We start from the raw sequence: 13,957 nt of genomic DNA, 5'->3' as shown, positions 1-13,957 counted from the left end.
CATGAACAGGACTCAGGAATCCCAAACATGAGCTCAGCATTTATTACTACATGACCTTCTGACCTCACTTAGGGCCACAAGGAAGGAAAGCTGTAGCAGACCAGTCCTCCAACACCTGCTGTAAAAAAAACTGCAGGGTGAGCATCAGTCTGGCTGAATTTTGTATAGGAATGTAAACAGCTTAGGAATAAGCTAATGGCTTAGCAAACCTGCAAGTAAATACATTCACTAATGGCACTAATGGTAAAACAGCAAACCTAGACAATGCTTTTACATTTGAAACCTGTTGCCATTATTGTCCCTAACTTTGGGCCAGATAAATCCTTTCCAAGAAGGTTTATAAAGGCAGGAGGGCATGATGACATAGTCTGGGTTAAACCCATCATCAAATAGCTATATTGGTTTCTATTTGCATTAGTGCAAGGATGGTACGTGTATTTTGGCTCCAGGCCTTTTTATTTTACGAGCCAAACGAAACTGACAGTTTTCACTGTTGTTTCTTCAAACATGATGTTTGGAATGTCGGCATACTTGAATATACAACAGTTGTTTGTCTTAGGTGTGCAGGATTCGTTGCTGTAGTTTGATTATATTTATACATCTCTGAACATGCCACGGGGCGGAACGTACAGTGAATTAAACAAGCAAGGAACTATGATTAAGATTATTTCAATTGAAAATGTTTCATTTTAATCCATATACAAACAATGATAGAGCTTCAGAGAGTTCCTTATGTTCCTTTGGAACACTATTCTTAAGATTATTACACAAAAGAAAAACATCATCCTTGACTAAGCTGTGTCAGATCCTCAGCAGTAACAGAAAAGTGATTTAAGGTTTAAGAACTCACACCTTTAAACACAATAAACAGGAAGCCAATGCAGGACTTAAAAGTACAGTGACTGTGTTTGGCTTGAGCTTAAGTTTTCATAATACTATCTCTCTACTGATAATGTAAATGTCAGGCCAAGGGAAAAGAGTCTCCTTATGCCGTCTGGTTGGATGTGAATGATCCACCTTTTTTTCAAGTTTTACAGGCTGGGGTTCCACAGACACCAGTGTATTTTTAAGCAGATATTTCAAAAAAGCTTCCAAGAAATGATAAGTACTTACAGAAAATGGCTACATTCAACTTAATCCAGACAGATATGAAAACAGTGTTTTAGTTTTTAACCACTTTTTCTATCTACGCTGGTGTTTTCAAAAGTTTTCCAAACAATTTGGTATCCACACTAAAATGTCAGGAAACATTGCTTGAAAATGAAAAAAAATTCCATCATGCCTTTATTTACTTTCTGTCTCGCTCGACTGAAGCACCAATGTCAAGAAAAAGCACCATTTCTTAAATAGATTTGTTGCCACAGGTAACCTTAGACCATGTTTGTTTTAAGCTGAATGGGTCAGATGTCTGCATCACATGATGTTTTAAAATATCTCAGTTTCCTCAGTCCACGCAATACAATGTAAAAATAGGATATATTTCACATTAATACCCCATTTTCACTTTACAAAAATGCCATTTCAGTGTGGATGGAAGGCTAAAGCATAGCGATTAAGATGTGTTTGCAAATTTATCCAATTTAATGCGGCCTTAAAACCACTGATTAAACCATTAATGATGTCTAATGTCTAATGGAATCAGACTGTGCTAATAAGCTGTATACCGTAATTTCCAGACTATTAAACGCACCCAAATATAAGCCGCACCCACTGAATTTGACAAAGATTTTTATTTTGAACATAAATAAGCGCACCTGTCTATAAGCCGCAGGTGTCTACACTGAAACTAATGAACTTTACACAGGCTTTAACGAAAGACAGTGTCTGTTACACGGCTTGTATCTAAACAGTAGCCCACCAAGAAAGTCATTGTTCACTGTCTTCCTCCTTCCATTTACAACTGTTTCTCTCGGGAGTTTATCTTTTGGCATCGTCGTGCGTTTAAAAATCACCATCGGTGAAGCTTTTCTCCCGATGCCGTGCAGCTCAGAAAACAGATGAAGTGCGTTTTTTCATGCCCGGTTGTTTTTAGCGTGACGAATGATTTGCATTTCCTGTAGACAATCCGAGTGAGCGGCAGGTCAAACGTCAGAGGAACCTCATCCATATTTATGATGTGGTGCGGCCCGATTCAGTGGGAGCGCACCCGATTTGATATAAAGAATTTCATTGGTTCACCTGAACCCGTTCCGCAATTTCATTGGTCTAACGTTGTGGGGCTCAGTTTTTTTTGGCTTGAAGCTTGTGAAACCGGGAAAACCCCAGGAAAAATCCTTAAATTTGCCGCTTCATTGTTTAAGCTGCAGGGTTCAAAACGTGGGAAAAAAGTAGCGGCTTATAGTCCGGAAAATACGGTACATTGTTTCCTGGTCAGGGTGCTAGCTGTGACATTCCAACTTTTCGAAAAAAGGCCTTTTTTTAGGAAAAAATAATGTTCATCAAAGCACTTTTTGTTCTAGCATGACCACTCACTAAGTTCAAACACCTGCAGAAAGTGTTTTTTTTAAGCACTGGTTACTTGTTTGCTGCAGTTCCACACCATGACGATGCGTTTGATGTGTTGCGGTGAACTTGAGGCCTCTTAAACTTTGAAGTCTCAGTCGCAGGCAAAACTTTGAACTCGACTTCTAATTGAACATCCTCCAGAAGTGCTCTAAGTGCAGAGCAGGCACTTATTCAATGCCATGACAGCAGTTCAGACATGTGAATGACTCCTCGAAAAATAAAGCAGTAGGAGAAACAGACAAGAATCACTCAGGATTGGTTAAAAGCATGAACGAGTGCCGTTAATTATTGTAATCTTAATCAATCCGAAACTTCCATCGATTATTTACAGCCAGTATGAATGTAATCCTTTATAGAGTGCTTCTTTCTGTTGCTTCATGAGTACAAGCTTCTTATACATATATTTAAAGTACTACTTAGAGGTGCTGTGTATGTGCTGGGGTTAAAGACACACTGTTCTTCTCTCCAAAAGTCAACACCTAACTTCTTTTTCTTCACTATAAAGTTAACACCTAATAACCAAAACATACATGTTTGATATGCCTTTAACATTCGTCAGGTCAGATGAAGTGGGCATTTCCTCTACATAGCTTGTATACATTAGAACAACATGGCACAACACATCATAGCACACTAGGCTGTATAAAATGCAAATAGACGGTGCGAGACGAGTTCAGGACAAATATACACAAGATAATAAATACACAGGACAAGAGAACAGTGCTGTACAAAGGAGCTACAACTAAACTGGCTATAAACTATGGTACAGTGTAGCAGCAATACATTTTCACTAATTGGGGCAATTGAGTCTCGAAAGTAAAATGGGTCTGATGCTGCTTTGTTAAAGTGATTTTTGAAGCCCCTGTGTGCTACCTGGAAGCCGTCTCAGTTTTCACTTGATCAATTGTGAATTCCCATTCAATTTTGTTTGAATGGGTAAACAATGTTAAAATGAATACCCTAGTTTTTTTTACCTGTTCAATTAATCCTTAGTATTCACTCCTGGGAAAATGAAATGTGCCAAGGCCAAAATATCAAGATTTTAAAGCCCTTAAAACCAAAGAAATTACCCGACTGCAATCCTGTGCCATTTGCTTGACTGGAAACAGTTTATATATATTTATAGTATGCAAAGTCCTGGTTTAAATGTTGAATGCAAAATTTAACAGATGTCTGGGCTCACAAAATGTTTCAACTTCTCATCAACTGTTTACAGTAATCAACATTGGAATGGAAATTGGGTTCTTCTTTCTGTAAAATGCTGTACGGACGTTTACCCACAAGCTATAATCATTTTATAGAAAGCAAAATAAAAATCTCATACAAAAGCATCTGATTGTTTTGTTTTATTCTTTGTCATTTCCTGACCAATTAGATGATATTAAGACTGTTAAAATCTTAATATTTTCCATTTGGGGTTTGGTCCATGTTTTTGCCCATCTGTGATTCCCATGGACAATAATGTTCACACATAAAATGGACAGAATACTAAAATTTTTCTCAGTTGCTTTGGAGCATTTCTCGAATAATCCTTAATTAGTTTAATTAATTATTTGCAAATCAGTAAGTGCATTTCTCAAAACAATTTGTACAAACAGCACAATATATTGGATTTCCTGCAAAAGTCTGTACTTTTCTCAAAATCCTCAGTTCATCTCTCAAAAGTGAGTATTTGTGTCAATGAACATCTCATTCACATCAGAATGAAAAGTCCATTTGTTTACTGTTTACTAATGTTGTCAGTATGAAGGTGAACAGTTTTAGGATTTCTTGATATAAACTATGGTTTGGATTACAGTGAATGAAAATGCACATAATTTGACTTCATTCAATTCACTACAATTCTATTGTTTGCTCTGTCTGTATTCACTCTCCAATTGAAGATTCACAAGATTCACCTTTGACCTGTTTTAGAGAACTATTTGATCTTTGGTTGATCTGATGCCAGTCACTCTCCTTCATTAGGGACATTCAAGATTCATCTGCACAATTCATCAATTCAAGTCACATTTACAAAAAACTTTAAAAGAAATTTTAGATGACAGGTGATGACAACTGATTTAATTATTTTGTATTCAATGACTTATGGAATGAACTGATGCTGAGATGTTTTGGGGGTTAAAACTATTCAGGTGAAACCAGTATAATATATTTTAATCAACATGAACATAAACAACTGATAATGTAGGAAACAGCAGAAACTTGTACACAATCACTTGAATGAATGTACAAAAACATTGTAATTGGATCAAAGCATCAAGAAATGTTCCTATGATGTGCACAAATGACTAAATGATGTAAAGGTTGAACAAGTAGTTTTGAGAATTTCATTTCTGATCTGAGTAACGCTCCAAAGCGACTGAGAAAAACTGTAATAAACATTTATATTAAGGATATAAGCATAACATCTGTGTCTGTTTGGAGACATAATGTGGTTTTTAGTGAAATTCTAAATCAGTTTAATTATTCAAGGAAACCACAAACACTTTTACTGCATTACTCCACTGTGGGAACGTTAGTTAAAACTCTCTTTTAGGTAGGGAGATTGTTAAGATTGTGAAGTTCAACCACTGCTCTTTGGCTTTCATTATAACTGAGTGACTTCCGTTCTTTTTTTCACTACAGTGAAACAAGAAGAAATTCCTGTTTATAATAATGTAATAATTAAATATAAATGTACAGCTGTGATAGAGTAGAGAAAGTGAAGTTGGAAAACACTGGAACAATTATATGATAAAAAATATAAATAGATTATTATAAATTAGTATTATTAATATTACTATTATTATTATTATTATTATAGAGAAAATATGAAGAAGAACCACCTCAGGCTTCTCAGCTGCTTTTATTTGAAAAGCCTTCATAGGTAATTTTCTTAACTGCACCTGCTGGGTGAAACGTGTGGACATGCCTCCACATGATCATTGGGACCGGTACTACACACTGTATGAAGATCTTCCTTGCATAAACCTGGTGTGCATGACGAACTACATACCATTCACAAATCACTAAACAGTTCCTGTTGTGGCTAACGATAATTTTTGTGTGTCATGTGGATTCAACTAATATCAAACTTTTAGTATCTCTGCTCTCGCTCCACTATAAATCTCAATTTATTTGTGTTCTCAGACATTTTTTCGCTCCACTGCTGCCTCAGGCTTATTTCTATGAGGTCTAGACCTGGATTTCTGTAACCCTTTTTTTTTTTTTTTTTTTACAATGTTGTTAAAACCATCTTATGGATAAACAGGAATGTTTAAATGAAACAATCTAGCTTGCCTAACCCTTGACTGCAACTCCTGTGCATCTCTCACATCAGACCAAAGTTCGGTGAAACTGCAGATTATACGATGATTACCCAAAGCTTCAGATCATGAGTAAACAACACTGGTTTTAAAGATAACGCAGCGGAAATGTTTCGAAAATTAAATAAAAACTGCCAAAAATCTCAATGTAGTGGCTCACACTGAAAAGAGACAGTCTCTGCTTTACGGTCTAAGACACCTTAAAAGACAGCATTACAGGACTATATTATATCATGCTGTCATTCTAATATCAAATATAAATAATAGGCTGAGTTCATGTGTAATAAGTACACTAAATTTAATATTTACATTAGAAATTTGCCTTGGTATGTTTTCTGTCACAATTTACAAAACTTTTGTCACTTACAATGGCTACTTCAACCTTCCAAATGTGTAGTCTAGTTGTATTTATTATGCCTGTTTACTTGAGGTTTTATGAAAAAAGCACATGTTGCTTTGTTTATCTCGCTAATGTTACAGACTGAATCATGTAGCTAGCATTTCAGGTGTTTCTCAGTTAGCAAGCAGATGTTTTTTAAAATAATAAAGAAAATGGCATCCCTGTAAATTTTATTTTATTGGGTGTTTCCATATTTATTGTTAAAGGAGCCTGTTCTGAGCCACTCTAGAGTCACTCTAGCTTGCCATGTTGTGGCTCAAAGTTGGCTAATCTATCCCAAAAATGTTAAGTGGAGCCACTCAAGTTCCTTCATTCCAACACTTACAAAACATGCCATGGATCTCACTTTTTGCACTGGTGCATTGTTAGGCTGAAACAGGTGATCGGTCTAAATGGAGCAGTCTGCCTATCTATGTGGGCGATAAGATTGATTGTTGGTTGCCTTTACTAAACAATGCACTGTGCTGATTGTGAAGGCGGTGGATAAATCAAACGTCTCATTTCATCTTTTCAGTTAAGACTTTAGGGATAATCAGTATCTGTGGTTGAAAAAATATATGATGATTTATCTCTGTGAAAGATGATATCTTTCCAGATCTTCCTGTGAGAGTCTGCGCCCACAATGCAGAACTTAGCCCCCACCCTATCTTAAAGACTATCAGGTGCGATATCCTACGCAGCATTCACATGGACAAGAAGAGGAGACACCACTAAACACAATGAGAGATTAATCTAATGATTTACCCCCTGATCATAGTGATTCTCTTCCTTCAAGTTCACATGCTGATGACATCAACGCAACTGCTGGAGCTACTAGCGCTCCGCATTCGGATGTTAACAAACAACCAGATAGACCGTGGCTCACCACACAGCCTTTCAAAAGTGATGGAGAGGAGGAGCCTTTGTTACAAGAGGACAAGGCTGCACCCACAACCGTTAGGCATAAGTTGAAGCTTCAAGATCTGGAAAAGGACAATAGGCAACTGCGTGAAGCTCAGACGCCCATTCAGGAGAAACTCCGACAATTTAACATCCTTGATAAGCATATGCAAAATTTAACAGTAAAGCTGCAGGCCAATTCCCCTTGGCCATACACAAACACTATGACTACACTTACTGACAAATTCGGACGACCTTATAAGTTAGCTTTAACTAAAATAACAGCAGTCATGGATGCTCCTGATGTTCAGTCTGAAGATTTAGCCAGTTTTAAGCCAAATTCAAGCTCTCGTGGGTCTCCGGTGTGGAACTACAGTTCAGCTCACATGTAGCCTGTCTACTCACCAATTTACTCTTAGATCTGTGTGCTTCATTCAGATGACACAGTCCCTATCAGACTGTCTACACTTTACTGAATCTAGCAGAGTGGCTCAAGCTTGAATCCTGTTGTCAAAACTGTAAGATCTTGAATCAGAAAAAAGAGCAGAAACGTAAGATGGTGCAACCAAGACCAGGCCCAGTAGAAAAGCCTAGACTCGCTTCTGTCTTAGACAGAGCTGACTGGATCAGTCCGAGCCAGCACAGGGCTCTAAACAGATCAAAGTTCTGTGCCAATACTGCGACAGTACCGAACATTACTTAAGCCAGTGTACCACTTTCCAGGCATTTAGTACAGAGCAGATGATCAAATGGATCAAAGACAACAAGTGTTGTTGGAAATGTGGGCGATCACGCTTAGCTGCAAATTGTACACTAAAGAAGCCCTTTCGTCTGTGCGGTGGGGAACCTTCAATTCCTTCATGAGGAAATTAGTCATACAATCATAACAGGATCAAGTGGCAATGGATTTACTACAAACCAGAATGACCAGGGTGATGGTAGATGGATTAAATCGCTATGCAACAAAGCTGTTATGGAAAGCTAATATGCATCAACTGTGTACCTCCAAGGACTCTGTCATGCCCAACTTAAGAAGTGTAGAGCATTGGTTGGCAAAGTATTCCATGAAGGTAGTTGCATATAATGAAGAGAATAAGAAACTAGAGAATTCCGGCTATGTAGTCAAGCTCACCATTGACTCTGTAAACACCGAAGGAGAGTAATGGTTCATTCCACATCACATGGTTCAACATGATGGAAAGAAACAAGTGGTGTTCAATTGTTCCTTTGAACACATGGGCCAGAATCTGAATAACCACCTCCTTGCTGGACCTACACTTGGCCCTTTTATGGGTGCTGTTGCATTTTCGGGGAACATACTGTAGCGGGAAGTGGAGATTTAAAGAGTATGTTTCATCAGGTCCGCCTACTGCCAGAAGACAGACCTCTCCTTCGCTTTGTCTGGCGCGACCATCAACCTAATAACCCTCTCAGTATTTATGAGTGGCAAGTGATACCCTTTGGCACAACCTGCATTCTCTGCTGTGCCATCTATGCTATACAACGCCATGTCCTGGACAACATCCAACCAAATGACATCCTGAGATCAACAGTTGAAAGGAACTTTTATGTGGACACTGCCTTAAGAGCCTAATGACCGCAGATGATGCCAAGCAGGTAAGGATGGGTTATGTGTTAGACAGTTCACCCCATTATCCTAGATCCTCATCATCGAGCCACCAAAGTTCTCATTCAAGACTATGACAGTAAGCTGTGCCACCCAGGACCGGATTTGCTGAAATGAAGCGAAGCATCTGGATGCTAAGAGGTCGTGAGGCAATTAGAAAATCCCAACATAACTGTATGGAATGTCGTAAGCAGAAGGCTAAACCTATGATCCCCATAATGGCTGATCTTCCTCTAGCACGCTTGAGACTTTACAAACCTCCTTTTTACAGTACTGGTATGGGCCTTTCCAAATCAAAAGAGGCAGACCCCTGAAGAAAAGATGAGGAATAATCTTTAAGTGTCCCATGACAAGATGTGTACACACTGGACTTTTCACAGCTAATGACACTGATTCCACACTTATGGCTCTGATGAGATTTATAGCAGGCAGAGGCACTCAGAACTGTTATCCAACCAGGGTACTAACTTCCAAGGTGGATAGAGAGAGAAGCCTTGCAGCCAGAATGAATTGCAGCCAGAAACTTCAACAACATCTCACCAAACAAAAGATAAAATTTCAGTTCAACCCGCCTAATGCCCCTAACTTTGGTGGCAGCTGGGAAAGAGAGATCCGATATCTTAAAAATGCCCTCTGTACAGTAGTAGGTGCACAAACAGTAACAGAGGAAGTTCTGTACGTATCGAGATAGATGGAATTCTCAATAGCAAACCTCTAGGTAATGTCTCCTCCAATGTAGCTGACTTAGACCCAATTACCCCAAATCTCCTGCTCATGGGGCGGCCGGACAGCTCTTTACCTCAAGTGACATACTCCGCCAATGAATCCATGGGACGACGTAGATGGGGACAGAGTCAACTTCTCACTGATTATTTTTGGTCAAGCTTCATGAGACACTACTTACCTAATCTACAGCTCTGAAACAAATGGCATGCAAAGACTAAAATCCTTGAAGTTGGGTCTGTTGTAATGATGGTTAATCCCCAGCTACCATGAGCCCTTTGGTTGATTAGGAGAGTGATAAGGACATTTCCTGGAGCAGATAGACGAGTAAGGTCTGCAGAGGTCAACGTTAATGCTAGATAATACACACAGCCTGTTACCCGTCTCATTAATTTACCAGAGATAGCTGATAAGAACGACACCAAGATCAAATCGACAGAATTTTTACCTAGATTTAGAGACGAATTTGCCTTGCATATTTGGGGGCACTGAGCAGCAGTCTTCATTCGACCTTGATTCGGCCTATTGAACAGCAGCTAGCAGAAAACAGCAAGAATCACACCACGCACAATCAATCCTAAACCCAGTAAAGTCTGAGTGTTCTGAATCCTGTAACGTGTTTTTACTGACACACTGGGGCGAGTACAATCTCCTGATCAGCATACACCTGATAGTGAAACTTCCTAAAATTTGCTCCTTCGAGGTAGATAGTAAACCTTCCTAACATCCATGTTTAAGAAAAACAACCTTTATAGAGCATAACACACAATAAAGCATCAAACCACTTTAATTGATAGTCTTTTTCAAATTACACAAACTGAACATTGGTACTCAATATTCAACTAAAACAAAGCCCATATGGCTGTCATACAATGGTACATTCATTATAAAAAAGGCGTCTTTTATTAATGCTCTATTGTATTAGCGGCAACTGAATATCGTACAGGCTTCAACAGATCATTCATGCACCATGCTCATATTATTATAATTAATATAAGTATTCCCATGTCTGAATTACACTTTGGTAGAAAAGAGAAGGCAAATGTAAACATAGACATTATACAGAATACATTTTCAATAATAATGATAATAATAATCACACACACACACACACACACTGACCACCATTTGACACTGAACTTCAGTCCAGGACAAATATGTTAATGCTGCTAACAGTGCCTGAACACTTTTAACTAATGTCAACATCATGACTTTTCACTGCTCTAAGAGACTATTTACATCGAGTTTTACTCATAGGATAGTATTTTATTTGTAATTATCTACAAACAAATTAAATATTGTTGGTTTTTAGACCAGACAAATACATTCATTTCATTTAGATACATTGAGTTATTGTATGTACACCTTGTTTTGTGGATATTTTATTTCCTTATTACTGAAGATAATAATAACAGAATTTTTGTATATAAATAAAAATCTTCAGGAAACTTTTCTTGATACAATTTTTTTATTGTTTCACTACTTTCCAACCAGATGGAAATGTTTAATTTGGCCCACCATGCCATACATGTGAAGAGGGGAATAAAGCCACTGATACAAAGCTTTATTTATAATTTTTTTTATATTTTTTGATATATTTTTAATCTGCAAACGAGGTCAATTGAAATGAACAGTAGAGAAAATACATTGATTTAAATGATCCAGATTTGGAAAAAACTTTAAAAAAATAAAGAATGAAGAGCTTTGAAATAGATGCATACAGACAGACAGACAGACAGACAGACAGACAGACAGACAGACAGACAGACAGACAGATAGATAGAGATGTATTAGTTTTTGTGTTACTGTACAACAAATGCAATTGCTTCTATGTTTATGTTTTATTATTTACAGGTTTCTTTGAACTAGAAATCTTTGACAGTAAAACTGCACACAGACTCCTGTTTTCTGTTTCTTTCTTTCTTTCTAAATATTATAGCATATATAAAAGGACTCCTGGCAACTTTCATTTTAACATAATAAAGTATGGTTTAATGCAACATTCACTTTCGACTCTCGTCCCTCAATCAAGTTAGATTTTTGGCTCTCCATGGAGCACCTCTGATTTGAAGAAGCTTCGAAAAGTGACATTGCGCATGCGCATTTCTCTTACCGCGTGTTGTAGAACAGCCTGTTGCGCTCAGCCAGAGTTTGTGCAGAACAAATATCTTGTTGTTGTTTATTATTTTAAGTAACGCAACCAAAATATAAAGCAACCTTGTGCATAAAAACAGGAGTGTATTTTTTTAAAGTAGACAATTAAATTAGAATTACAATTAAATTAAAAAAAAGTATCTCCTACCTCTCATCCAAGCGACAACCTGAGCCGGAGTCCACTTTGTTATTGGTTCCATCGGTTGTTTGTTTGTTTTTGTTTCGTTTAGGCAAGAAAATCGATTACTTAACAGTATATTCCTCACCCAGGTTTTGTAAAGACATTGTAACAGTGTGCAGTGTTTAGAGAGCTGCAGAAGTGTTTGGAGAGCAGTGTGCTGAGCAGCAGCAGGCGCCTGGGTTCCTCTCTGAGACTCAGGAGCAGAGCTCTGAAACAGCAGGAGTGATGGGCGGAGGATCAGGTTACACTTTCAGCTCCACATCACTGCGCCAAATCCTGAACACTGAAAACCTCTTCACTTCTGCTGCTTTCACTTTTCAGCCAGGGAATATTTGGGGTCTAAATCTGATCCATAATGATTACATTTACTCTACTGTTAACACCAGTTCACACCTTCACAAGAAATAGTTTTAGTCCAATTTGGGGGAGAAAATGTTTATTAATCAGAAATTTCCTAAATCCTCTCAATACAGATTGGTCCAAACTTGCACCTGTTTACACTCATATAATTTACAATTAAAACTAAATCCAAGATTCCACAGTCTTCTTCTTCTTCTTCTTCTTCTTCTTCTTCTTTCTGCTTTACCTGTTGGGGGTCGCCACAGCGGATCATCCGTCTCCAGATTTTCACAGTGTCCAAATATTTTACACAAAATGTTTTATTCACACTGAGTTTATTCACAAAAACTTTCAAGACTGACAAAAAAACATGTATAACATCATCAGTAAATGGTCAATTTTAGGAAACCTGAATTCACCTGAATTTCACATGCGTTCGTTTTCAAAACCGTGGCCACAAAGTGTCCAGTGTACCGTTTCCTTCATGGGAACTGAGAGGCCCAAATCTGTTCCAGCATGACCGTGTATCATGTGTATAAAAGGTGAACTCCATGAAAATGTGGTTTGAAAGGGTTGATGTGGAAGAACCCATGTGTCCTACACATAGTCTGTCTGTCTGTCTGTCTGTCTGTGTCTGTCTAAATGATCAGTGATGTATAATCCCATTATTACCATATCTATCAGTAGCCTGTATTCTCTATGCTGCTTGCTGAGTTGTACATTTTTCCAGTCATGTCGTTTTGCTTTTTACTTAACTTTCTTGATATATTACATTTACAGAAAGCAGCACAGAGGTCAAACGAGTGCTAAATCCATCTTCCTAGGATCGAATGTTCCCATGTTTAATTATACAACACTGCCCCCTGTGGGTGTGTAATGGAAATTAAATGGAAAAGTTTGCAAACATTTCAAACTGCAGGATATATTTTAGGGAATCTTATACATATGATTTAATCTATGCCTTTTTACTTTTAGAATTGTGTTATGTTCATCTTTAAGTTCAGTGCTTGATACTGATTATTCATATGGTGTTGATTGATTTTCTTAACCAGCATTAATTTGGGCTGCAAATCAATTAACAGGTTTGTTTTTGAATGACATCCTGCAGATATATGATTTCTGTAGTAACTTGTAGCCCTGGTTCTTTGATTTTTCATGTTGGTTGTTGGTTTACTTGGGCTGGCTTTGGTTAGGCTTTCTGTTAGCATGTTAACATTAATAAAAAATAGGACTCCACTTAGGGTTTTTTACTCAATTTTTAGCCACTGGAAAGGATGCTCAATTATTTGACAAGCTAACTTTATTTCTTTCTAAGGCGGTGACTGTTATAAGAACAGGAATGGACCTCCTTGTCACACACACTACTGGAGCACACATGCATTGGAAGCGTGCTCTCCAGAACCCATCTGTGCTTCACAGATAGCCACCATCCACTGCTGCTGCTCCTCAGCTGAGCCAGCCCGAAGGAAATATGCTCTTTTACTTCCCTGTGGTCTTATAGTCCAGTCAAAATGTCCATCCTGGTCCTGGGCCTCAATTCCTGCCCCAATCAGACTGATGGACTTCCCCGGATACTGTAAGAATAAGACCATTGTGAGCGAATTCAATTTCACCAAGCATTCACGCTGTTTAAGGCATATATTATCATTTTGACATACAATGGACTATGCACAAGTACGTAACTGTATTTATAGACATTCAAAGCAAAGCATTATTTCATCCAATGATCTGGCCAGGCCTTGCAGAGCAAGAGCGTCTGGTTGCCATGGTAACCCAGAACAACAGTGTCTGGGAAATCATACCTGCTGTGAGTTTGGGCGCTTGATAAAGTTGAGTAAATCACC

At 38.1% G+C, this 13,957-nt stretch overlaps 1 protein-coding gene across 2 annotated transcripts in view; it reads right to left on the bottom strand.

The window, feature by feature from the left end:
• cnksr3 (cnksr family member 3) overlaps positions 1-12,022 on the bottom strand; it is a 40,573-nt gene extending 28,551 nt beyond the window's left edge. The window contains exon 1 of one of the 2 annotated variants that reach the window (XM_083562520.1): positions 11,742-12,022. Coding sequence is in view for 1 of the 2 variants with exons in the window: in XM_083562519.1 (XP_083418645.1) it covers positions 11,742-11,793 (52 nt within the window). In the remaining variant the exon portion in view is untranslated. The remainder of the gene's footprint in view (positions 1-11,741) is intronic. The other variant, XM_083562519.1, reaches the window with a different exon arrangement.
• Positions 12,023-13,957: the final 1,935 nt, after the last annotated feature.

This window comes from Silurus aristotelis, assembly GCF_946808225.1.
Source record: "Silurus aristotelis genome assembly, chromosome: 15".
In the NCBI taxonomy this organism is placed as follows: Eukaryota; Metazoa; Chordata; class Actinopteri; order Siluriformes; family Siluridae; genus Silurus; species Silurus aristotelis.
The sequence above is the reverse complement of the archived record's forward strand: the minus strand, read 5'-3'. Positions and strand labels throughout refer to the sequence as shown.